Here is a 23,279-nt window from a genome sequence, read left to right on the forward strand (position 1 = left end):
GACATCAAATTAGTCTTTAGGTACTGCCAATTTAAAGCTTTAGTGGCGATGTTTATTATGATCTGGTAAATCAGAAAAAAAGTCGAGTAATTACTCAATCTATCACACCCGAGTAGCCTTAACATACTGTATTGATATTTCACCTACGATTGTGTTTCCCATGTTTATCATGACGGTGATTTAAAAACAATGTTTTTCATGATGTTGGCGCTTGTGTCTTGTTGTAAAAAATTTAATTGTAGTCATGGTGATTAGTTTAGTGATATGATTACAATCAAGATTAACTTCTCATAATCACTTTTTCGATTGAGATTTGGACTTCAGCCGTATTGAGATCGTAAGTAAATGTCATCCAGATTAGTTACAATCACTCAATCAATGAAAAAAAATCAACAATTAGACAATATAAAAGATACACCTTCACAATCAAGCTCGTTACCAATCTAATAGCTGAATGATTTATTAAATTGTTTCAAATTGAAGTGAAACTAAACTATCTTCTACAAAGTGAAGGGGGAGAGAGATAGAAATGAATCAAATAAGAGAAAATAGAAAAGAGGAGAAAAAAAATAGACAGAGAGCGAGAAAGATAGTTAACTATTAATATTTTTATCTTTCAAATGAAACAAAAATTATTTGAATTGCTTTATTTATTGTAAATCCAGCAGCTTCTGCTCCACTGTGCCCAGAATCTAAATCAATGCGATAAGAGAAATTGTATTTTAAATATGGGTTCCGTTGTCGATCAGATCATCGATAAATTTCTGAATTATTTGTATAAAATGCTCAGTTTGGAAACAGAAAAGTTAACAGTCAACTTGCTCAGACTACTAATACTAATACTTTTAAACAAATTTTATCTCTTATATCAAAATGGTAAAGTTTTTGGTTATCGTTTCTCTTATTTTCACCCTTTCGTTGGCTTTTACTTCAGGTAAATCATATTCTTTTGTTAATTTCTAGTCACAATCTGACTAACTCTAACTGATTTTCGTAATTTTTTCTTTATTCTTGATAATAGCTGAAGATGACCTCGATATTTCTCCAATTCCGTTACTACTTTGGGCTGCTTCTGATCCTTTCGAAGAAATTGAAGTAGAAAAAATTAACATGTACAATTTCGTCAAATTTACTGAAGCTCATCGAGCAGAAATCAACAAATTCTACGAAAATGATGATATATTGGGTGTTACACGTCTAATGGAGGATAATGCAGAGGAATCGGGAACTGTTGGAGTTGATTGGCAAGCAGTTGCAGCAAAGATCGCTTTCAAAAAACAAACTGGTTTGACTGAGGATAAAGAACATGGTGTTCCCTCTTTGGTTGCATGGGCCATGAGAAATACTGGACCAGGAACATCGCATCCATCAGTTGTTCGCACTGATCTGCTCATCTTTATCCTCATACATAAGAACATAATCATTGAATATTTAGACAATGGTGATGTTAAAGGTTTGGTCAATTATATGGTTTTAACATCAAATTTATCAGGAACCACAAGCGTCGATTGGAATGAAGTTATTCATTATCTTAAGGACGAAAGACAATTGTATCAATTCCCTTGTGGTTTCATGTACCTTGAACTTTGCGACAGAACTAAACAGTGAAATAAGTTGATTACATAAAAATGGTAATTCCTCCATTGCTTAACAAGAAAATTCAATAAATATTTAATTTTTGCAAACACAATTCAATTGATTTTTATAAACAGATTTATAAGACTAAATAATTTTGTGGTGAACTAAATAAAGTAAACTTGAGAGAGGAATATTTTCCACAAAGTGAGAAGTTTTATTGGGTATCAAAAAGTAGTCCTATTGAGTACATTCACTATGAGGTCTCTGAATGAGAGCTCATTTCGAGTTGCATTTTTATACTCTCTTTCGAGAGACAATTTGGTCAATAATTATTCGAGTTCCCAGGGTGAGATCTCAGATAAGGTTCTCATCAGGATGAGATTAACATAGAAAGGATCAAAAAAGGTCGAAAAAGGGTAGAGAGATTAGGATTAGGATTAGGATTAATTATCAATGGTGAGATCTCTATTTGAGATCTCATGAGATTTGGTTAGAGGCAAAAAACGAGGTCTCACTACAAATTTCATTGTGGTTATGTTGGTTAGTTAGTTGATTAACTTCTAATGACCACTTTTCAGATTGAAATTTTTAATTAAGCCTGACTGCGATCGTGCGAGAATTTTGTCAATATTAGTGACAATCGGTGAAAAAAATCAATAATTAGATAATAACAAATGCAACGTTTGAGTTAAGTCTCTCAATTAGTAAATTTTTCTTTAGAAAATTCAAATACACTACGAAATCTCGACCAGTTTTCTGACAATTCAAAATTCATGCAACTAAACACAGTGGATAAAAACGAGCAAATTAGCGATTGAATATTAGTACCAGTTTGACCTCAAGAGTGTCTAAAGTTTTAAATCTTAAACCAATTCAAAAGTCAACCCATCTCACAAAGTTGATCAACAACAACAAGCGGGAAAAAACTTTCTATCGAAAGTTTTTTAAGGTTGTTTGCCGAACCCGTGGTTTGTTGAAATGGGAATCGTTTTTTAATCGAAAAATTCAAAACTAAAATTCTTTTTCTTTCTCACTACTCTCTCTCTTTCTTTCTCTCTCTCGTTCTATTCTCTCTCACCTCTTCCTTTTTTTCTTTCTTTCTCAATTTTTTCTCGTCTCTTTTTCTTTTTCTTTCTCGTCTCTTTCTCTCTCATCTCTTTCTCTCTCATCTCTTTCTCTCTCATCTCTTTCTCTCTCATCTCTTTCTCTCTCATCTCTTTCTCTCTCATCTCTTTCTCTCTCATCTCTTTCTCTCTCATCTCTTTCTTTCTCTCTGTCTGTCTTTCTCTTTCTTTTTGAAATGCGCGCAGTAAAGAAGCTTAACCGCGCATGCGTACATAAAAATCTTTGAGTCAGAATTTTTTTTTCTCATGAAATTGTGCCGGAATTACCTAGTTAAATGGATTATTTCATTTTTTTAATCAGTAAATTTCATTAAAACTAGTGCTAGTGAAGGTAAGAATATATATATCAAAGGTAAGTAACAACGGAACAACCAAAACTGTACAACCAAAAGTTAACACAACAACAGTGGTGAGAACCGCATGGTCGCAAAACTGATCGCTCACTCAAATGAAACCCAAAAAATCTTTTGTGCCACTAACTTATCTTCATTTTTTTCAGGTCCTTGATTTATCGTAAATATTAATTATTATCTGTTTTTCTAAATTTATTGTATTTAATTGTTGTAAATTCTTGAATTATTTATTGTACCTAAATAAACGGTTAGATATGCAACCGTAAGAGGGCAGAACTCGAGTCTGTTCAGTTGTATAACGACCGTAAGGGTCCCCCTAGGGGCAATAAAAAGAATTTATCATGAACGGCTATTCAGATTTTGTTCGTACTAGTTTTCGTAACTGTAGTATTTTCCGCCTATTTTTTGGTACCTCAACATCTCATAGAATCCTTTTATCTTGAGCACAACCTTCACCCAAAATTTGAGCTTATCTTATACAAGTTTGTAGATCAAAAGTTGATAATGATTGTTAATTACAGAAAAAGACAAAAAAGGATTGCAAACTTCACTGAAAAGTGAATCAATTGACAAAAAATTCATGCAGATACTTTACTTACGAAATTTTGAATACTCAGTGTTTCGGTTCATGTTTTTATTGATGGGCAATTGGGATTATCTTTTTCGAACCCTTTTTGCACAAGAATTGTACCCGATCTTGATGATACCAATGCTTAGCAAAATTATAATTTTAATTGTAATTGTCTTATTATCTTCTAGTCATCTAAATCACAATCACCGCCAACAATAAAAATTACCGATTACTTAACAAATAATCGAATAAATCAAACAATGAATAAATGAAAGAGTTTTCTCTGGTAAAGATGATAGTTATTACGATAAAGATTCATATTGAAATGAAAGACAATAAGGATCAAAGGCAAAGTGATGACATTCTCTTTATTCTCGCCTGTATCTTTTCTATCTTTTGGTGAGTTTATTTCTCGTCAATATTGTTTGAACAGTCGGTTTTCGATTGATACATTTTATCACGATAGTAAGCTAATCGCCTGAGTAATTAAACCCTCTTCAAGTTTCAACTTGCTTAATACAAACTACAAATCCTTAGTTTGTACAACAACGAAAATGAGATGAGAACACGAATTATGCTGGGTACGAATAGAAATAATTTTTCTTCTAATTGTGTGAGAATTTGTCCATTGAACTTCATCTGAATCAATTAATTCTTCACTTAAAATGATTTCAGAATTATTATTTTATGTGCAATTGAAATGAATTTCACTTTCAATACTAATTATACTTTTTGTCACAAAAGTCTAACAGTTTCATTAGAATTGACCTTATTTTGTTTTTGAGGATTAGAAAGAACCATCCAAAGTACGAAATAAAGTTAAGGGCAATAGGGTGACCGCTCCAAGTTCGGTATATTCTCCTTAAGGTAAGACTCAAGATATGTCCGTCAGCTCGATATCTTCACTTTTCAGCTGATTTTTTTTTTCGGCTTAAAGTTCAAGCTACATATGAAAATGGACTTAATTGTTGAGTTAATTTTGTTTGTTTAAATTAGGTTAGGTCTTCGCTAATAAGGGTCACCACGACCAAAGAAAGGCCCGGAGGGCCTGAGACAATCAAACCGAACTTTAAGCCGAGAAAAAAAATCAGCTGAAAAGTGAAGATATCGAGCTGACGGACATATCTTGAGTCTTACCCTCCTTAAATTGTTAGAGTAACGTCAATCTCGTAGGTCCATAAGAAGGTAAAATCACATGAAACAATAAGCACAGATTTATAATCAAGACGATAGTTTTATAATATGGGTGTTTTTATTTGGATAAAAACAACCAACGAAATATCGTTGATTAACTTCAAACTTTCGACAATAAATAGCAGCAGCTTCGGGTTCCGGTGAGATTAAAAGTTGACTTGGATTATCAGGTGAAGCTAAACCCGCTTGATAAGCGGCCATCTTAAATGGACTTAACATTTTGTAGTACAAATTTGAGTCGATCTTTTACTCATCTTTTCTTTAGATAAGTGTCCTTCTTGATTATCTAACGGGAGTTACTTTCTCTCTCCTCTCTTTTCAGAATTCATTCAAATTAGCCACTCTATGTTTAATTCATTTCGTCTTAATTTCTTATGAACGGGCAGACAGATCATTTTTGAACGATTCTTTCGCACTAAGAGAATTTAGGTAGAATTTTTGGTTGCCGAAATTTCGCATAGATATGTTCATCAATTCGAAACAATCAATAAATTGCAATTAAAAAAGAGACTTTTTATTCTGTGGTCTTTATGTTTTCATATTAGACCGGTACATCGTAGATGTGTCCATTATTGAGCCTTCGAATCCATATTGAAGTCGAGATTATCTGCCATAGTCAACATACCATCCGAATGCTTACATACAGCGGTGATTCGATAATTTGGAGATGGTTTTACATCCTTGACCAAGACATTAAAAACGATCTTGTTCTCGGACTCAATTCGAGAACTGTGGATAACAGCATCTAAAGACATCGGAAAGAAAAATTAATGTTAATACAACACAAAGATACCTCAAATTTAATCTGATGAAGGATACTACTTACAATCAAAAGCTGAGCTCCAGTATAATTTGCCCTTGACATCGTGTTGACTTTGTAATGACAAACTACAGCTTTTTAGTTGTTTTGGTCCAGTTTCTGTGGCATTTACATTGAGTAAAACGAAATCTTCCCAATCACTAACAAATCGATAATTTAACACGATTGAACTATTGGCTTTATCGTCAACAAGCTGTGCAGCTGAAATAGAAGCACATTGGCCATTATTGACGATTAAGACCATGAGCAGAGAAAAGGTAACGAAGTAAGTAAAATTCATTTTTACTTTAATTGTTGAATTGTTGTTAAATTGATCACTTAAAGTTGGGATGTTTAAAATGAATGAATTCAAACATAAATATAATGGTATTTATACTCGGTGAATCTCATCTGTGGGTCTGATTATTACCAATTTTTTTGAAATAAAAAGCGATAATTTCTTATTTTGATATTACTACAATTAATTCAATCTAAAAGAAATATATCAAAGATAATTCATCTAAGGACAAAGTTTAGCGATATTGTTGTTTTTCATTATTCTTATTAATCATTCGACTGATTATTTGAAGTCCAAAGTTCCAAATAAAATTGCTAAGAGAACGAATAACCAACTGATTGTTGATGATTAAGTAATCAATAAATTGTTTGCAACAAAAAACAATCCTGTTTCATTATAATCACCTGATGAATTAATTGTGTCTTGTTATCTTTACAATCAGTGTGCCTCACCCATGGAACTTTGATTTGGAAAGGTTGAATAACTGTTATAAATATTATTATATTTCGTCTAATTTTTAATATAAGAGATATTTTGTCTAATGCTTATAAAGTTATTTTGAAGGCTTATACTGAATATTTTATTACCTAAAGTTTTGAATTTGATCGTATCAAAATGAACAGTCACAGTGATAGAGCACAGCATAGTATGTATGTTTTAATCCTTCATAATCATCACAGAACTAGTTTCCTTAGTTGTATTGACAGTAGATAGTAAGAGTAATAACTTTCATTTTGATTGTGATAAAATTCATATGATTAACTTGTTTGCTGAAAATTTAAATGACCTTTCCGATGCTAAAGCTGCTCTTGATGAAGCTCGTCAACGAATCCACGGAATTGTTATTAAATTTTACCGTTTAGCGTAAAAGCTCAAACAAAAATAAGCGCGAAGAGATAATCGCTGCTTATAAGGAATCTGAAGCTATGGGGAAACAAGAAGAGGTGCAAGCTCAACGTTTGGCTGTTGATTTGCCCAAGTTCGATTATTATAAGAATACTAGCTCGCTCCTTGTAAATACGTTTCGATGTTCTAATTTTGCTATTCACTCGTCACAATTACAAGTTAAAAGATGGTTGAATATGCGATTAGCTGAGGCTAAACTCGAGACTGAAGTTGCTCGAATCAAGAAGAAGATGCAAGCTCAAAATATCCTTGCATGTGGCCAACAAACAAAACTTCAAATTCAAACAAACAGTCAAACGACAATCCGTTCTAATTAGCCAAATTGAAATTGCTAAAAAAGAGATTTGGAGAATTCCAATCATATTAAGAGTCAAATGTCTATTCAATTGGGAGATAACAAGTAAAGATTAGAAGATAAAAAGAGGATAATTGATCGATGGTCATTGAGTGGATTAAACAAAACCATAAACTCAGGCTAAAATTATTCTTTTCAATTTATAAACGATCTCCACTTGAAACCATTGCCATTGTAATTGAATTGAAATCTCTTAAAGTTCAACTTGAGGAGGAATCGGAAGCACGTCTTGACATTGAGAGACAATTAGCTAAAGCCAATGGAGATTGTGCTTCATGTAAATCTAAATACAAAGCTGAGCTCCAAGCTCCCAAAGATGAAGTTGAGAATTGAAATTTTGACTAGTAAAATTAAAGTTTTCAGTGATTTGTATAATATGAAATCGGTACGTTTTGGATTGATTAGACTAAAAATTCATCTCAATTAGTGTTCAGGTATGAATATGATGCTAACATGTCACTTTGCAATTTCTTGTTTTCTCGTGCCAAGGCTTCCTTTTGATCCTTCAATTTCTCGTATTCGTGTGTCAATGGCTGTAATTCAGCCATCTTGTTTCTCAAGTCTCGTTGAGCATTTTCTAACATACCATTGAGCTCATCAACCTTGGTCTTAAGATCAAGATTAGATCGCTCAAGAGCAGCACATCTATTTTCCAAGTTTTGAGCATGGGTTGTGGCCTTTGATTTGAAAAAAAAACAATAAGTTTCATTAATATTTACGAAAGTTAATCAACTATTCCTGTTCTCTTTTTGAATCCCTATTAGCTCACCTTCTCGAGGTCCATGATGAGAACTTTGGAGTCGAGATTTTTGCTTCTCAAGAGAACTGCATTTGTTAAGAAGTGATTCCAATTGCTCTTCGTACTCGGAAATCTTTTGTACCATCTTTCGTCTGAATTTTTGATGAAAAGAAATGTTTTTGTAACGAATATTGTAAAAACTTTTATTCTAAAGTTAATTCTATTTACCGTAGTTCATCAACTTCATCGTTGTGAGCTTGGAGCTCACCTTCGTATTTAGATTTCCATGAAGCACAATCTCCATTGGGTTTAGCTAATTGTCTCTCAATATCAAGTTGAACTTTAAGAGATTCAGATTCAATTGCAATAGTGTGACAATGGTTTCAAGTGAAGATCATTTCTAAATTGAAAAGATAAATTTTAGTTTTAGTTTTTATTTGGGTAACTATAATAATCGGATAATCGGCTCTTTGTTGCGGTAACCTTATTAACTGTTCGAGTTAATCTGATCTCTTTAACTATGATGCTGGATTCATGAACAGTTTGTTCCAACTTTTCAACAGTCTTTTGGATAACCAATTTATCCTTGTTAGCAGTTTAAATTTACAATTTTTATCAGTTTCAATTTGGTTTAAAAGCTCATGAACCTCAATTGGTTGTCGAAATATGATAAGGTTTCGATTCTTTGGTCAATAATGTCTTCGATTGTTTTGTTCACTCGAAAATGTTGCATCCATTCAATGACTCGACGTCAATAGTAATTATAATAACTACTTCTGCGTTTGTTGGTTTCATAATCACGGAAAAAAAATCAAATTGCTTCACCCAAATAACGATTTCAAGTGGTAAAGTTTAGGAAATTTGTGCCCATAAGCTTTTTTTTCATCAAGAGCAGACTTAATATCCGAAAGGTCATCTTTATTTTGAGAGTTAGATAAGTGAGTTGAGTTTTATGAGTTTTATCGCAATTTTTGTTTTCTGTGTTCATATAATGATTGCAGTAGACAGATAACATTGTGATATTACAAGTGATATTGATTTTTACTCTGTGATGATCTCTTGCTCCCAATCATCTGATGTAATCTTATAAAACAATAGCGAAATTGAGCGGAAATTCATAGTTGTTGATTAAACTTGGGGAGTTCTGTTCCAAAACCAGTTTTTTCAGGATTAAACAATTAACAAATTGAGCTAAAACTTACATGAGTTATTGAAATTTTCAATTGCTCACGATTGATAAATTAATCAATTAGTAAATAAATATGAGTTATTATTAATATTATTATTTCAATTATTGACCATGATTGAAATGTTATCAATTTTTACTATCACTGAGATTATTTTTGTATTAATCATATCTCTTGATAAGGATAAATTAGTATATAAAGAAACCCGTAAGTATTTTTTCATATTAAAAGTTATGTATAATTGTAAACTCATTTAGAAAAGTTTTAGTTTATTGAAGTGATTGCAAAAAAGTTTCCAGACAAAATGGTCAACTCACTCCTTAAATTTGTTGTGATGAGTAAGTATTAACTTTGTATTTCTTAATATTCATTGAAGATTTTCCCAATTAACTAATTTTACAATTTACTAATAATTTCTCTCTCTCTCTCTCTCTCTCTCTCTCTCTCTCTCTAGTGGTTTTCTGTCAATTAGCTGTATCAGCTTTACGTGAAGAAGATTTCAGAAAAAGTTTGGATGGCAATTACCCTGAGAAGTTTTTGTACCAACTGTTAAATAATCAGATAAAACACCGTGCTGGTTATCTGACCGAAATCTCAGGACAAACCAATTTCAGTGATGACGATTATTCTGTTATAAACGCAACGATTGGATCAGTGGAACTCTTGACTTATTACATGTCTAAAATTCGTTCATCATTACAACCCACTCTTAGGTACAAAGCTTACGATAATTTATCAAAAATTTACGCAGAAATACTAGAACAATTCAACGACCAGTTCATTTCTCAATATAAAAGTATCGTAGAAATTGATTATCTCAATCCGGTCATATTATCCGAACAGCTTAAAAATAAGTCTGGAACCTTTGAGTCGGTTAAGCAAAATGCTTTACTCCTGATTGATGCATATTCTTATGATATCGATTTCATGTCTAAATATGATCCATCTGATATTTATCGAACTGCATTAGCTGAAACTTGTTTGAAAAATTTAAGTTCACTACGGAAAGAAATCGAAAGTCTCATTCAACTAACTGGTAATTCACCAATTCCAACTTTGGAGATATTACTAACACGGTTCGATCTAATTCTTCGTCATGTTGCCGGTAAACCTCAAGCTGGTTAAATATTCATTGATGCAAATTGATCAAACGAAATTGTCATCATATTATAATCTAAATTTACTACTTGAACTTCCATTCTAACGACCATAATAAAAATTGAGCAAACAAATTATCACAATTATTGATTTATTATTCTTGCGGTTTCGAGCACAACAAGCAATATCATCATCAATTTGAGCCAGCAAAAGGTGAAAAGCTACTGTTTGTAATCAATTAACACTTAATTTTGAATAAGATATTTTCTGTTAACATTGTGTTCGAGCCAAGAGAATTCTTAATCTTAGTCTTTCGATACTAGAAAATTCAGCAGCAAATTCTACAGAAGCAAAAATATCATGAAAATTTGTGGGAAAGTAACTGACCTCGGATCATTGCATTGCTGCAAAATTTTCATGCGATCGAAACAATGAGAGCCCATGATTGGCCAAAGAATCAAAACCATATCACCGAGGCATCAAGAATGAGAATTGAAACGCGATACAAAAGTATAAATAATTGCAATTTGTAATGCTATTAAGTATCGTATTTTTATTTCAAGAGGAAATTCTATTGATTATCATGATGAAAAATCAAAGATAAGATTAGAATGTTATGATTGTAAAAACATTGGATTCAATTTATATCAATGAAATTTAAAGTCCACCAGCAACAAAACCCAATATGAAATCGAATCTTCGAAGAAATATTTCCAATGTCAGTGTCGATGAATCGCCAGAGGGTGAGTTGAGACTTTCGATTTCTTTCCGAAGTGAACTTAAATTTTTCAAACAAAATTTGAATAATTTAGTTTGATAAATATCAGATGTATCATATTTAGACATGAAATCGACATCATAAGAATAAGCATCAATAAGACGTAAAGCATTTTGCTTAACCGACTCAACGGTTTCAGACTTATTTTTAAGCTGTTCAGATAATATGACCGGATTGAGATAATCAATTTCTACGATACTTTTATATTGTGAAATGAACTGATCGTTGAATCTTTTAACTACTGCACCGTAAATTTTTGATAAACTATCATAAGCTTTGTACCTAAGAGTGGGTTGTAATGATGAACGAATATTGGTCATCAAATTGGTCAATAATTCTAGGGATCCAAAAGTTGCGTTCAGAAATGAAGTCTCTACCTTGGTGAAACTGGTTTGTCCTGAGATTTGGGTCAGATAACCAGCACGGTGTTTTATCTGATTATTTAACAGTTGGTACAAAAACTTCTCAGGGTAATTGCCATCCAAACTTTTTCTGAAATCTTCTTCACGTAAAGCTGATACAGCTAATTGACAGAAAACCACTAGAGAAGAGAGAGAGAGAGAGAAATTATTAGTAAATTGTAAAATCAGTTGATTGGGAAAATCTTCAATGAATATTAAGAAATACAAAGTTAATACTTACTCATCGCAACAAATTTAAGAATTGAGTTGACCATTTTGACTGGAAACTTTTTTGAAATCACTTCAATAAACTAAAACTTTTCTAAATGAGTTTACAATTATACATAACTTTTAATATGAAAAAATACTTACGGGTTTCTTTATATACTAATTTATCCTTATCAAGAGATATGATTAATACAAAAATAATCTCAGTGATAGTAAAAATTGATAACATTTCAATCATGGTCAATAATTGAAATAATAATATTAATAATAACTCATATTTATTTACTAATTGATTAATTTATCAATCGTGAGCAATTGAAAATTTCAATAACTCATGTAAGTTTTAGCTCAATTTGTTAATTGTTTAATCCTGAAAAAACTGGTTTTTGAACAGAACTCCCCAAGTTTAATCAACAACTATGAATTTCCGCTCAATTTTGCTATTGTTTTACAAGATTACATCAGATGATTGGGAGCAAGAGATCATCACAGAGTAAAAATTTATATCGCTTGTAATATCACAATGTTATCTGTCTACTACAATCATGAACACAGAAAACAAAAATTGCGATAAAACTCATAAAACTCAACTCACTTATCTAACTCTCAAAATAAAGATGACCTTTCGGATATTAAGTCTGCTCTTGATGAAAAAAAAGCTTATGGGCACAAATTTCCTAAACTTTACCACTTGAAATCGTTATTTGGGTGAAATAATTTATTTTAATTTCTAACGATGATGAAATCAGCAAACTCAGAAGTAATTCTCTATTTGACGTCGAGTCGTTGAATGGATTCCACATTTGCGAGGGAACAAAACAATCGAAGACATTATTGACCAAAGAATCGAAACCTTATCATATTTCGACAACCAATTGAGGTTCATGAGCTTTTAAACCAAATTGAAACTGCTAAAATTATAAATTAGTTATCCAAAAGACTGTTGAAAAGTTGGAACACACTGTTCATGAATGCAGCATCAGAATTGAAGAGATCAGATTAACTTGAACAGTGAATGAGGTTACCGCAACAAAGAGCCGATTATCTCAACAAAATACTGAATTGATCAAGGAGGTTCACGAGTATAAGGTTCATTTGGAAAATTTATATCATATTAAGAGTCAATTGGCTATTCAATTGGAAGACACCAAGCGACGATTAGCAGACGAAGAGAGGGTAATTATTTGGTGTTAAGTAAGTGGATTAAACGAAATAAAACCTAAAACTAAAATTTATCTTTTCAATTTAGAAACGATCTTCATTTGAAACCATTGTCACACTATTGAAATTGACCTGAATCTCTTAAAGTTCGACTTGACATTGAGACATTTACTTTGCAATTTCTTGTTTTCTCGTGCCAAGGCTTCCTTTTGATCCTTCAATTTCTCGTATTCGTGTGTCAATTTCTGTAATTCAGCCATCTTGTTTCTCAAGTCTCGTTGAGCATTTTCTAACATACCATTGAGCTCATCAACCTTGGTCTTAAGATCAAGATTAGATCGCTCAAGAGCAGCACATCTCTTTTCCAAGTTTTGAGCATGGGTTGTGGCCTTTGATTTGCAAAAAAAACAATAAGTTTCATTAATATTTACGAAAGTTAATTCTCTATTCATGTTTCCTTTTAGAATCCCTATCAGCTCACCTTCTCGAGGTTCATGATGAGAACTTTGGAGTCGAGATTTTTGCTTCTCAAGAGAACTGCATTTGTTAAGAAGTGATTCCAATTACTCTTCGTACTCGGAAATCTTTTGTGCCATCTTTCGTCTGGAATTGTGATGAAAAGAAATGTTTTTGTAACGAATATTGTAAAAACTTTTATTCTAAAGTTAATTCTATTTACCGTAATTTCTCGACTTCATCGTTGTGAGCTTGGAGCTCAGCTTCGTATTTAGATTTCCATGAAGCACAATCTCCATTGGCTTTAGCTAATTGTCTCTCAATGTCAAGATGTGGTTCCGATTTCTCCTCAAGTTGAACTTTAAGAGATTCCAATTCAATTTCAATGGTGTGGCAGTGGTTTTAAGTGGAGATCGTTTATAAATTGAAAAGATAAATTTTAGTTTTAGTTTATGATTTCGTTTAATCCACTTAAGGACCACATATCAATTATTCTCTTTACGAGGAAACAAAACAATGATAGTTATTATTGATCAAAGAATCAAAACCATATCTTATTGTGACACCCAAATGGGCTCAACTGAATCTTTAGGAACTGGACCATTCATGTTTTTCACTATTCCACAATGTAAATTATTGATCTTTCGAAATGACATGTTAGCATCACTACCAACCATGAATGGATCAGATTCGTACCTCTAATACAAATCGAGATAAATGTTATATTATTAATACATTACTTTACATTATTAATCTACATGATCTTTAGACCTCCTTTCAATCAGCCTAAGGTCCTAAACACTTATTTATTTTCGCCTTTCGCAATTGATCTTGCATCTCAGCAACGGCAGCTCGGTGTTTTGGTCGTAAATGATGAGCATTCTCTTCACTCTCCATATGAACATCTTCCCAAAAGTTTTACTTGAACCTTCAGTCTCTGCGAGTAGTTCAGAAAGGCTCATCAATTGAACAGTTAAATCAGATTTCTCTCGTTCGATCTAAAATTTAGCAAAGAAAATAACGATAATTTTAATTGGTGGAAAATGATTCGTCGTTAGTCATAATCTATACTGGAATCAATCAAAAATCATTATAATTATGAAGAATAAAAAATATGCAAACGACAATCTTTTCAAAATAGCCTGAGTATTGAAATGCTACGTTTGATTGTTTCTGTTGGAGAATTCCAATCATATTAAGAGACAAAGGCTATCTAATTGGAAGATAACAAATAAGATTAGAAGACAAAAAGAGAATAATTAATCGATGGTCCTTAAGTGGGTTAAACTTGAATAAAATTTATCTTTCCAATTTAGAAACGATCTCCACTTGAAACCATTGCCACACCATTGTAATTGAATTGGAATCTCTTAAAGTTCAACTTGAGGAGGAATTGGAAGCACGTCTTGATATTGAGAGACAATTAGCTAAAGCCAATGGAGATGAAATTTTGACTAGTAAAATTAAAGTTTTCATTAATTTGTATAATATGAAATCAGTACGTTTTGGATTGATTAGACTAATAATTCATCTCAATTTGTGTTTAGGTTAAACTATGATGCCAATGAGGCACTTCGAAAGATCAATTAGTGAAAAGTATGAATGGTTCAGTATCTAATGACTGAACCAATTCGGTTGTCAAAATATGATATGGTTTTTCATTCAATCATATACGAGTAAATTACCTATTCAATTGGGAGATATTTAGTAAAGATTAGGAGTCAATTGATCAGTGGTCATTAAAATCAACCATAAACTCAGACTAAATTTGCCTTTTAAATTCAGAAACGATCTTAACTTGAAACTATTGTCACACAATTGAAATTGAATTGGAAGTTCAACTTGAAGATACTTATTATCCGAAAGGTCATCTTTATTTTGAGAGTTAGATAAGTGAGTTGAGTTTTATGAGTTTTATCGCAATTTTTGTTTTCTGTGTTCATATAATGATTGCAGTAGACAGATAACATTGTGATATTACAAGTGATATTGATTTTTACTCTGTGATGATCTCTTGCTCCCAATCATCTGATGTAATCTTATAAAACAATAGCGAAATTGAGCGGAAATTCATAGTTGTTGATTAAACTTGGGGAGTTCTGTTCCAAAACCAGTTTTTTCAGGATTAAACAATTAACAAATTGAGCTAAAACTTACATGAGTTATTGAAATTTTCAATTGCTCACGATTGATAAATTAATCAATTAGTAAATAAATATGAGTTATTATTAATATTATTATTTCAATTATTGACCATGATTGAAATGTTATCAATTTTTACTATCACTGAGATTATTTTTGTATTAATCATATCTCTTGATAAGGATAAATTAGTATATAAAGAAACCCGTAAGTATTTTTTCATATTAAAAGTTATGTATAATTGTAAACTCATTTAGAAAAGTTTTAGTTTATTGAAGTGATTTCAAAAAAGTTTCCAGTCAAAATGGTCAACTCAATTCTTAAATTTGTTGCGATGAGTAAGTATTAACTTTGTATTTCTTAATATTCATTGAAGATTTTCCCAATCAACTGATTTTACAATTTACTAATAATCTCTCTCTCTCTCTTTCTCTAGTGGTTTTCTGTCAATTAGCTGTATCAGCTTTACGTGAAGAAGATTTCAGAAAAAGTTTGGATGGCAATTACCCTGAGAAGTTTTTGTACCAACTGTTAAATAACCAGATAAAACACCGTGCTGGTTATCTGACCGAAATCTCAGGACAAACCAGTTTCAGTGAAGATGATTATTCTTTCATTAACACAACGATTGGAACAATAGAATCATTGATCGAATCATTGGATAGTAAATCGGAAACCGTTCAATCAGTTAAGGAATATGCTACAAGTTTGATCGATGCTGTTGGTCTCGACATTGAACGCATCTCAAAAGACCACCCGTTCGACATTTCTGATATCTATCGAAGAAAAGTATTTAAATTTTCATTGGAAAATTTGAATTCACTCCGCAGTGAAATTGAAAGTCTCGAACAATTGTCTGAGAACTTAACAATTGCAACCTTGGAGGAGTTACTTCGACGATTCGATTTGATCCTTCGTCTCGTTGTTGATGGTCCTTTATTACCTTAAATATTCATTAATCCCAATTTTATGGAAAATTAATAAAAGATGAGCATGCTTATCTTGGTAATTCTCTAGTTCATATCTATGATAAGAGATCAGAACTTATCTAACATCGATCTTAATCATCGTCATCATAAATATAAATAAGATATGGATTATTCGGTTAAGATTATGCTCACGCTAAAAAGAGTCTATGAAAGGTTAAGATATAAAAAAGTTTAGCTTGAAATCCTACAAACGGAAAAGTTAGTCCGAACGAGATTTGAGCATTCATTAAAAATTTCAGGTTCAAAGTTTTAACATAAGCGAGCGCAGTTCGGTTTCAAGTGCGCGTGATTCATAAAGAAATAGACAAGAGAGAAAAAGAAAAAGAAAAATTCGCGTTTTAAAATGATTCCAAAAGTTATCGAAGTTGAATAATGACCATTAGTTTCCAACAAATCGACGGTTGTTTCATTACCGAACAGGTAAATTGCATCTTGGTTTTTGGGTTATCCGATTTTCAACTTGAATTTGTGTCTTGTTTTTGTATTTAGTTGATTAATATGCAAGTAATTCTGCTGGTGTGAATGATTTTGAATCAACATCCGGATGTATATCATCTGGATAAAGAGCATTCATTTGGTCGGTGATTTTTGCCCGTTGCCAAGTTCTTAGGATTAACATGAATTTAAGAATCACAGCAAACATGAACCGAAACACTGAGTATTTAAGTAAAGTATCTGCAAGAGTCACAGCTGATTTGTAGCCAAACTTATGAGCCACTGGAATGGAAGCTGTAATACCAAATATCCGGTACCATTGACGCATTAATCCTTGAAGAGAAATTATCGGGGCTAAGGGTTGAAGGGCAATCGCTAAGACTTTGGAAACTTCATATCCATGGTTAGAAGGATATTTACGTTCTTGAGCAACAGGTCGTACATCAGATGCTAATAATTTATCACAAATGCCATAAACTTCATCGTAATCAGTTGATCTTAAAATATTATTTTCATCTTTGATCCCAAGCGCATAAGCAACAACTGCCCAGAAGTGAATTAGATCCTCCATTTGACGCCGAGTTATTGAATGGATTCCACATTTTCGATGGAACAAAATAATCGGAGCCATGATTGACCAAAGAATCAAAACCATATCATATTGTGACACCCAAATGGGTTCAGCTGAATCTTTAGGAACTGAACCATTCATACTTTTCACTATTCCACAATGTAAATTGTTGATCTTTCGAAGAGACTTGTTAGCATCACTACCAACCATGAATGGGTCAGATTCGTACCTTTTAATACAAATCGAGATAGATATTAAATTGTAGTCTAATCTATTGAAAATTAATCGACTTCATATCAAACAAATTAATATACTAACCAAATCTTTACGTGTCGAAATGTGTCCAGGTAACGATTGAAAAGCTTTGCTACTGTTGAATGACTTTTGGTCTTTGCTACTGGAGGCATCATTGAAGGCATATTGAAGATGACCAATAGTCCCGTTAAATGGCCTAGAAAAACACTGTCCAAATATATGGAAAAAAATAGTTCCGAACATTAATAATACGATATAATAGTTGACACGAAAATTAGAAGACCGAAAGTGACTGTTGAGAAAATTTTCATTGTTTGGTTAGTTGTCATAATTGGAGATCAGAACTTAATCAGCAAGTTAATTAGTGATTAAATCGTAATCAATTTTTCATTTATTAGCTTCTTACCTGACAAAATGATAATAAGCCCATCTTTGAGCCCTTTTGAATTTATCCTCATCATACCAAGACGGTTTTTCTCTGAATGTCCATCCCTCGACGATTGCGGGTTCACAAGTGGCCTGAGATCTTAATCTTTTATACAAAGTGGACACTTTTTCATCGATTAATTGGCTTTTCAATGGAGTTAACATTTTGTACCACAAATTTACAAACAAAGTGTTGGTTTGAACAAAAAACGATAAAATGAACTAATAACAATTTTCCGTCACTGCAACAATCAAATTGTTTGGTGCGCGTTCAGTTTCTCATTATAACAATTTAATTATTTAAGAAGATGGAAAGAGGAAATTTCTTTAATTATTATAACGGGGAATTCATCAATCAACACGTTTTTTGTCTTTTTTCTGTCACTAACAGTCATTATCATCGAGTTAATTGTTGTTGATCACCTTTTCTCAGATGGGTTGACTTTTAAATTGGTTTGAGATTAAAATTTCAGACACTCTTGATTACACAACTGATACTGATACTCAATTGCTAATAATGTCTTAATTATTGAGCCATATCTAATTGCTATCAAATCATAGTGTCTACCAAAGAGTAAAAACTCTTTCTACTCTTTGGTGTCTACATACAATTTTACCATCAATAGGTATTTCCAAATCAATTCAAAAAACTATTAATAATCAATTCATACAGTCAAACCATTTAGGTTGAATCCTAATTCTATTTCGCATGAATCTTTTCTGTTTAGGTTGAATCTGCCATCGGCTAATCCATCGTTTTAATCCATTGGTTCTAAAAAGGTTGAAACTTTTCTAATTGCTTTGGATCTTATTCTATTTAGTTTGGACCTTTTGGCTTCAAGACTTGCTTTTAAGTTGTCTATCGTTCAAGATTTTTTCAAAAATACAACATTTATCAGTAAATTATTCTTATAAATATTAATTCAATCACTTTAACTCATCATTTGTGGTGCTAAATTTTTTCTTTTTAAAATATTATAATTAACTTTGACTTTTATGACTGATTCGAGCCATTGTTCAAGCCAAAAGGTCCAAACTAAATAGAATAAGATCCAAAGCAATTAGAAAAGTTTCAACCTTTTTAGAACCAATGGATTAAAACGATGGATTAGCCGATGGCAGATTCAACCTAAACAGAAAAGATTCATGCGAAATAGAATTAGGATTCAACCTAAATGGTTTGACTGTAACGTTGATATTTACACTCAGTCACTTGAGAAAACAAAACAATCAAGTTTGTCAATACTGACAAATTACAGCAACAATTTGATTTGTTCATTTAGATATTATTCAGCTAAGCAGCTGATTTTGTAAGAGAAAATCAGATATTTTTGCCTTTCAAACTGTTCGATGTTAAATTTTGATGGTCCTTTTTTGAGGCCTTGGGGTTGATTCCAAAAGTTATCGAAGTTGAATAATGACCATTAGTTTCCAACAAATCGACGGTTGTTTCATTACCATGGAACAGGTAAATTCCGTCTTGATCATTCAAAAAAATTTGATGGTCATTCTGAAAATATGGTTCACTCCATAAAAGTTTCGAGGGCAAATCACGGTGAAAATAGATCTGAGTTACATAGATAATATTGTTCAATTCTGTTGTATTCCCATGGAAAACTTCAACATGGATATGTAAACATCTTGCTCCATACCAACCAGGAATTATTGTGTTAAAGTTAACTTGACCCTCGGAATTGGTCACTTGGTAACCTCTACATGCTCTATTGTTGGAAATAGCTTTAGGACGACCAACACCAGGACCCATACCCGAATCTCCTGGTCCACCGATTGTTAAACCTTTCAAGTATTTAGGTACTTTATAATTGTTATCCACGCCAGAGTAAATCCCTAAGGCGTTTGCATGCCAAATATGAATGAACATATTTTCCAATGGTTTACAATCATTTGCATCCACAAGATTTATCTCCAAGTGTAAGGGTTTACCTTTCTCTTGTTCATTGATAGTTGATCGGTGTAAATCATCAGGTAAAAAATAAGGTCCCTCAGGGTTGAAAGGTGTAAGGACACATGAATGTTGATTAGCCTCTCGTTTGTATTTACCACAATTAACCACAGTCCGATCGTGATCAATGATTTTACCAGCGAGATGAGAATGAGAAACACAAATAACACTAATAAAAGTGATTAATAACTGTAAAAGATAGTTAATTGTCGATAACATTAAAAGCTAATTGTAAATGATTATGATGGTGTTCATCTATTAATAATTTGAAATTCAACTTCTACTTCAGGATGAACATTTTCACTATTGTAACACAATTTATCCATAATTTATGATTAACAATTAACATTATATTCTAATCAATGATCAACACATGTCACAGTTAATTGTGATTAACTGATTTAGATTTAATCTGTGTATCATCTGTATTTTGACGGAAAATGTCTGTCCTTCAATTGTCAAATTGATACGTTTAACAATTACACTTAATTGAACTAAATTAACAGGTCACAATTAAGCTTAATGAAAGGCTAATGTTGCTAATTTATATACAATCATAAACAATTAACAATCATTAAGTAATTGTCATAAATCAAATTGTTGCCTTAGTCTATTTAATTTGTGATCACTGCCTTAATTAATTAAGTAAACAGTTAATTGTTTGCAATTAGTGTAACTAAAACTGAATGATTTCATCAAATATTATGATTGATTGTATTTCCATGGTTCTGGTTGATTTCATCATCATTATTAGGAAGTTGAATAAACAGCAATTAGTCCTTGATTAATTTTCTGTAAGTGATTGAGAAAAAAAAATTGGAAAATTAATCAATTGAAAAGCTTAATCAGTGAGAATCAATATGTAAATGATTATCAAAAGATCACAATTGAACTTTGAACATCTCTGAATATCAATGAATCATTAATTCAGAGGTTGATTACATTTTCATGGATATAATTCAAAGCTGATTAACCTCAATGAATTTTTGATGATTAACTATTAATTTAGTTTTTCTTATTGTGTATATTTAGGCGTTTTCATGATACAAATTGACTCTTGGAGGTTGATGATCATCATAATTTCAATGAATATGATTTAGTTGATTCATTATGATGGTTTGAATCATTATCATGACTTTTACGATGAGATGGTTTTTATTACCTTCAGTTATTGTCCCAAAAATATGATTTTATGTTGATATGATATCACTTGAATTGTTAACATTTCATTGTCAGTGTCATGATGATTATCATTATTGCATGATGGTGAACAAAATTTCAATCAAATTGTGTAATAATGTTAATAAATATCATAATCTTATCCAGAATAATGTAAAGGAAATGTCAAGATAATCAACTTGAAATGGTAAAAGTTGGTTGTTATCTGAAAAGCGAGATAAAGTTGTGTAAATTAGTTAATTGTTATTGTTCAATCAAAGATAAATCAGCGATAACTTTGTATTCACTTACAATTATATTAATTGATAATCTCAGTTGATTTGAAGAAATCAAAGTTGACAAGAGGCTCACCAACAGATTAAGATCTTCCTTTTTTCATGGTGCCAGTAATTCAATTAAATTTTGATTAATCTTAATATGGTTCATGTATCTGGAGGCCTGGATGATATTAGTCTCAGGATGATCCATTTCAGGGTTGATTAGTGTTAGATAATTAATTTTTGTCGCATTTTCTTTTTCTCCTATTGGATGTATTTCTTTCGGTGGTGTAATTATTTCCAGGAATTATTTTCATCATTTCTTTTTGCTTACATGGTTGGTAATAAGAGAAAAAGAGATTTCCTTTTCAATGGCTTAAGAGATCCACTTTTTTTCATCATCTCCTCTACCATTAACCTCTACCATCGTCTTCTTTATCTTCATCAGTCAATCATTGATGAGGAGAGAGAGAGAGAGAGAGAGAGAGGAGCAATTATCACTTCCGGAGAAATCAAAAATGGAAAGTAAATATCTTTACAATCAATGGAAACATAAATTAACCCAATCAAGGGTAAACACAATAAGAAGTTTTGATTAGTAGTATGAGAAATATTCTAAATTTGGATGGACAAGTGAAAATAGAATCGGAAGATCTTAACTAGAGTTTCAATAATGATTAGTACTTTTGCTATTAGATGTTATTATTTGCTATTAGTAATCGGGATCAAGAGCAATTCGATTTAGACAGATCATTGAATTAGTGGATTCATCAAACAAACAGGCAAAACGGAATAAAAGTGCTAATTGTATCTCGAAAACATCAGCTTTAAGTAAGATTATGGTGGGACTTGAGATGACATTTAAAATCGGGAATTCGATCGCCAAATTCAACGGCCTCTCTAATGGCCGGTGAAAATTTTTCACTAAAAGATTTCATCAGGTAGACCAATACCATCACCATTTTGAATTGAAGGTAGAAGTGTATTTAATGGACAGTCCATTGTTGGTGGACATCGAATCAGCTCGAGGTTTTTCAATTAATGGGATAACCTTTTCACTGGTTTCCTCTTTAGTTTGTAAAATATTTAATGATAATCGATTTCCATCTTCTAATCGTTCAGTTAATTGTTTCTCTTGACAATTATTACCATGTTTTGGTTCACGTCCAAATCAAACAGCGTCACGAGATAATCCAACAGCGATGAACTTTTTTTAAACGATAATATTGACATCATTTCGATTTAATCGGAGGATTGAGTGTTGTCGACTTTTAGTACAGGGTCAGCATAGTATTTCTGCTTAAATTGGACTACGAAAAATACTCTAAATACCTTCACATGAATGGGCACTACAATGAAACCCTGAGGCTTAATCACCACACATTAAACATTGAGAGACATTGAGAGTGAGATGAGATACACACAGAAAGCCAAGTTTAGAAGTTGTTTACTTGTGTGTAATTAACAATTAGAGATGAAAAGATATTTATAGTAGTCAATCAAAGTAACATAATCATAACCGACAATCAAAAAAGTGTCACAATTAAACGAGGAAATAAACTGTGTCAATACAAATCTACAAAGTCAATCTTAAGAAATAACAACTTGTTAACCCAAACAAAGATCTTTATCTCAACTATGGAACAAAAAAAGACACAAACCAAACGAAACACAGAAAATCAGTAATCAAACTATAATTTACAAGTACCTGAATTAAAAATTATCAGTCAAAGAATTAAAATAAAAATGGAACAATTAAAAAAAGTGATTAATTGTGGAGAAGAAGAAAAAATTTCTCTTCCTGAAAGAAATAAATTTGCTCTGAGAATAGAACAG

The 23,279-nt window shown here is 31.8% G+C and overlaps 7 protein-coding genes and 1 long non-coding RNA gene across 12 annotated transcripts; 4 read left to right on the plus strand and 4 right to left on the minus strand.

Annotated features, from left to right (window-relative positions):
* The first annotated feature begins 773 nt into the window (after positions 1 to 773).
* Positions 774 to 1,690, plus strand: LOC128389382 (uncharacterized). The gene is made up of 2 exons (XM_053348952.1): positions 774 to 934; positions 1,022 to 1,690. The coding sequence occupies exons 1-2, from the start codon at positions 874 to 876 to the stop codon at positions 1,606 to 1,608; spliced, it is 648 nt and encodes a 215-aa protein (XP_053204927.1). The 5' UTR covers positions 774 to 873; the 3' UTR covers positions 1,609 to 1,690.
* A 956-nt stretch (positions 1,691 to 2,646) lies between these two features.
* LOC128389392 (uncharacterized) lies at positions 2,647 to 5,565 on the plus strand. Its single transcript, XR_008325460.1, has 2 exons — positions 2,647 to 3,054; positions 3,202 to 5,565. It is a non-coding gene; the product is annotated as an uncharacterized LOC128389392 (long non-coding RNA).
* Positions 5,313 to 8,160, minus strand: LOC128389383 (uncharacterized). 2 transcript variants are annotated; one of them, XR_008325458.1, is made up of 4 exons: positions 8,146 to 8,160; positions 7,948 to 8,069; positions 5,647 to 7,855; positions 5,313 to 5,565 (listed from the first exon to the last, which is right to left on the minus strand). XR_008325458.1 is itself a non-coding variant. In XM_053348954.1 (2 exons), exons 1-2 carry the CDS (start codon positions 5,918 to 5,920, stop codon positions 5,390 to 5,392), a joined length of 450 nt encoding a protein of 149 aa, XP_053204929.1. In that variant the 5' UTR covers positions 5,921 to 5,997; the 3' UTR covers positions 5,313 to 5,389. The 2 variants fall into 2 exon arrangements, 1 of the variants encoding a protein (XP_053204929.1); XM_053348954.1 differs by lacking the exons at positions 7,948 to 8,069; positions 8,146 to 8,160 and having other exon boundaries at positions 5,647 to 5,997.
* A 1,125-nt stretch (positions 8,161 to 9,285) lies between these two features.
* Positions 9,286 to 10,339, plus strand: LOC128389380 (uncharacterized). The gene is made up of 2 exons (XM_053348950.1): positions 9,286 to 9,442; positions 9,559 to 10,339. The coding sequence occupies exons 1-2, from the start codon at positions 9,409 to 9,411 to the stop codon at positions 10,227 to 10,229; spliced, it is 705 nt and encodes a 234-aa protein (XP_053204925.1). The 5' UTR covers positions 9,286 to 9,408; the 3' UTR covers positions 10,230 to 10,339.
* Positions 10,340 to 10,740: 401 nt separating this feature from the next.
* On the minus strand, positions 10,741 to 11,782 carry LOC128389381 (uncharacterized). Its single transcript, XM_053348951.1, has 2 exons — positions 11,623 to 11,782; positions 10,741 to 11,521 (listed from the first exon to the last, which is right to left on the minus strand). The coding sequence occupies exons 1-2, from the start codon at positions 11,654 to 11,656 to the stop codon at positions 10,860 to 10,862; spliced, it is 696 nt and encodes a 231-aa protein (XP_053204926.1). The 5' UTR covers positions 11,657 to 11,782; the 3' UTR covers positions 10,741 to 10,859.
* Positions 11,783 to 15,546: 3,764 nt separating this feature from the next.
* LOC128389365 (uncharacterized) lies at positions 15,547 to 16,368 on the plus strand. Its single transcript, XM_053348930.1, has 2 exons — positions 15,547 to 15,706; positions 15,805 to 16,368. The coding sequence occupies exons 1-2, from the start codon at positions 15,673 to 15,675 to the stop codon at positions 16,314 to 16,316; spliced, it is 546 nt and encodes a 181-aa protein (XP_053204905.1). The 5' UTR covers positions 15,547 to 15,672; the 3' UTR covers positions 16,317 to 16,368.
* On the minus strand, positions 16,052 to 23,248 carry LOC128389364 (uncharacterized). Of its 4 annotated transcripts, none has more exons than XM_053348926.1 (6): positions 22,128 to 23,248; positions 21,478 to 21,882; positions 21,170 to 21,391; positions 18,025 to 20,799; positions 17,682 to 17,825; positions 16,052 to 17,592 (listed from the first exon to the last, which is right to left on the minus strand). In XM_053348926.1, exons 4-6 carry the CDS (start codon positions 18,207 to 18,209, stop codon positions 16,851 to 16,853), a joined length of 1,071 nt encoding a protein of 356 aa, XP_053204901.1. In that variant the 5' UTR covers positions 18,210 to 20,799; positions 21,170 to 21,391; positions 21,478 to 21,882; positions 22,128 to 23,248; the 3' UTR covers positions 16,052 to 16,850. The 4 variants fall into 4 exon arrangements, with proteins under 4 accessions (XP_053204901.1, XP_053204902.1, XP_053204903.1 ...); XM_053348927.1 differs by having other exon boundaries at positions 23,152 to 23,167; XM_053348928.1 differs by having other exon boundaries at positions 21,538 to 23,248.
* On the minus strand, positions 19,366 to 20,226 carry LOC128389547 (uncharacterized). The gene has a single exon (XM_053349150.1). It carries the CDS (start codon positions 20,224 to 20,226, stop codon positions 19,366 to 19,368), a length of 861 nt encoding a protein of 286 aa, XP_053205125.1.
* Positions 23,249 to 23,279: the final 31 nt, after the last annotated feature.

This window comes from Panonychus citri, unplaced genomic scaffold, assembly GCF_014898815.1.
Source record: "Panonychus citri isolate SS breed McGregor unplaced genomic scaffold, ASM1489881v1 Contig00108, whole genome shotgun sequence".
NCBI lineage: Eukaryota > Metazoa > Arthropoda > Arachnida > Trombidiformes > Tetranychidae > Panonychus > Panonychus citri.

Bases quoted from the DNA above. Each gene is read 5' to 3' on its own strand.
- LOC128389382 (XM_053348952.1), top strand. From the start codon at position 874: ATGGTAAAGTTTTTGGTTATCGTTTCTCTTATTTTCACCCTTTCGTTG. The intron at 935-1,021 runs GTAAATCATATT...TCTTGATAATAG, and splicing joins TTCGTTGGCTTTTACTTCAG to CTGAAGATGACCTCGATATT.
- LOC128389383 (XM_053348954.1), bottom strand. From the start codon at position 5,920: ATGAATTTTACTTACTTCGTTACCTTTTCTCTGCTCATGGTCTTAATC. The intron at 5,566-5,646 runs GTAAGTAGTATC...CGATGTCTTTAG, and splicing joins CTGGAGCTCAGCTTTTGATT to ATGCTGTTATCCACAGTTCT.
- LOC128389380 (XM_053348950.1), top strand. From the start codon at position 9,409: ATGGTCAACTCACTCCTTAAATTTGTTGTGATGA. The intron at 9,443-9,558 runs GTAAGTATTAAC...CTCTCTCTCTAG, and splicing joins CCTTAAATTTGTTGTGATGA to TGGTTTTCTGTCAATTAGCT.
- LOC128389381 (XM_053348951.1), bottom strand. From the start codon at position 11,656: ATGGTCAACTCAATTCTTAAATTTGTTGCGATGA. The intron at 11,522-11,622 runs GTAAGTATTAAC...TCTCTTCTCTAG, and splicing joins TCTTAAATTTGTTGCGATGA to TGGTTTTCTGTCAATTAGCT.
- LOC128389365 (XM_053348930.1), top strand. From the start codon at position 15,673: ATGGTCAACTCAATTCTTAAATTTGTTGCGATGA. The intron at 15,707-15,804 runs GTAAGTATTAAC...CTCTTTCTCTAG, and splicing joins TCTTAAATTTGTTGCGATGA to TGGTTTTCTGTCAATTAGCT.
- LOC128389364 (XM_053348926.1), bottom strand. From the start codon at position 18,209: ATGTTAACTCCATTGAAAAGCCAATTAATCGATGAAAAAGTGTCCACT. The intron at 17,826-18,024 runs GTAAGAAGCTAA...ATATTTGGACAG, and splicing joins GCTTATTATCATTTTGTCAG to TGTTTTTCTAGGCCATTTAA. The intron at 17,593-17,681 runs GTTAGTATATTA...TTGTATTAAAAG, and splicing joins TTTCGACACGTAAAGATTTG to GTACGAATCTGACCCATTCA.
- LOC128389547 (XM_053349150.1), bottom strand. From the start codon at position 20,226: ATGTTATCGACAATTAACTATCTTTTACAGTTATTAATCACTTTTATT.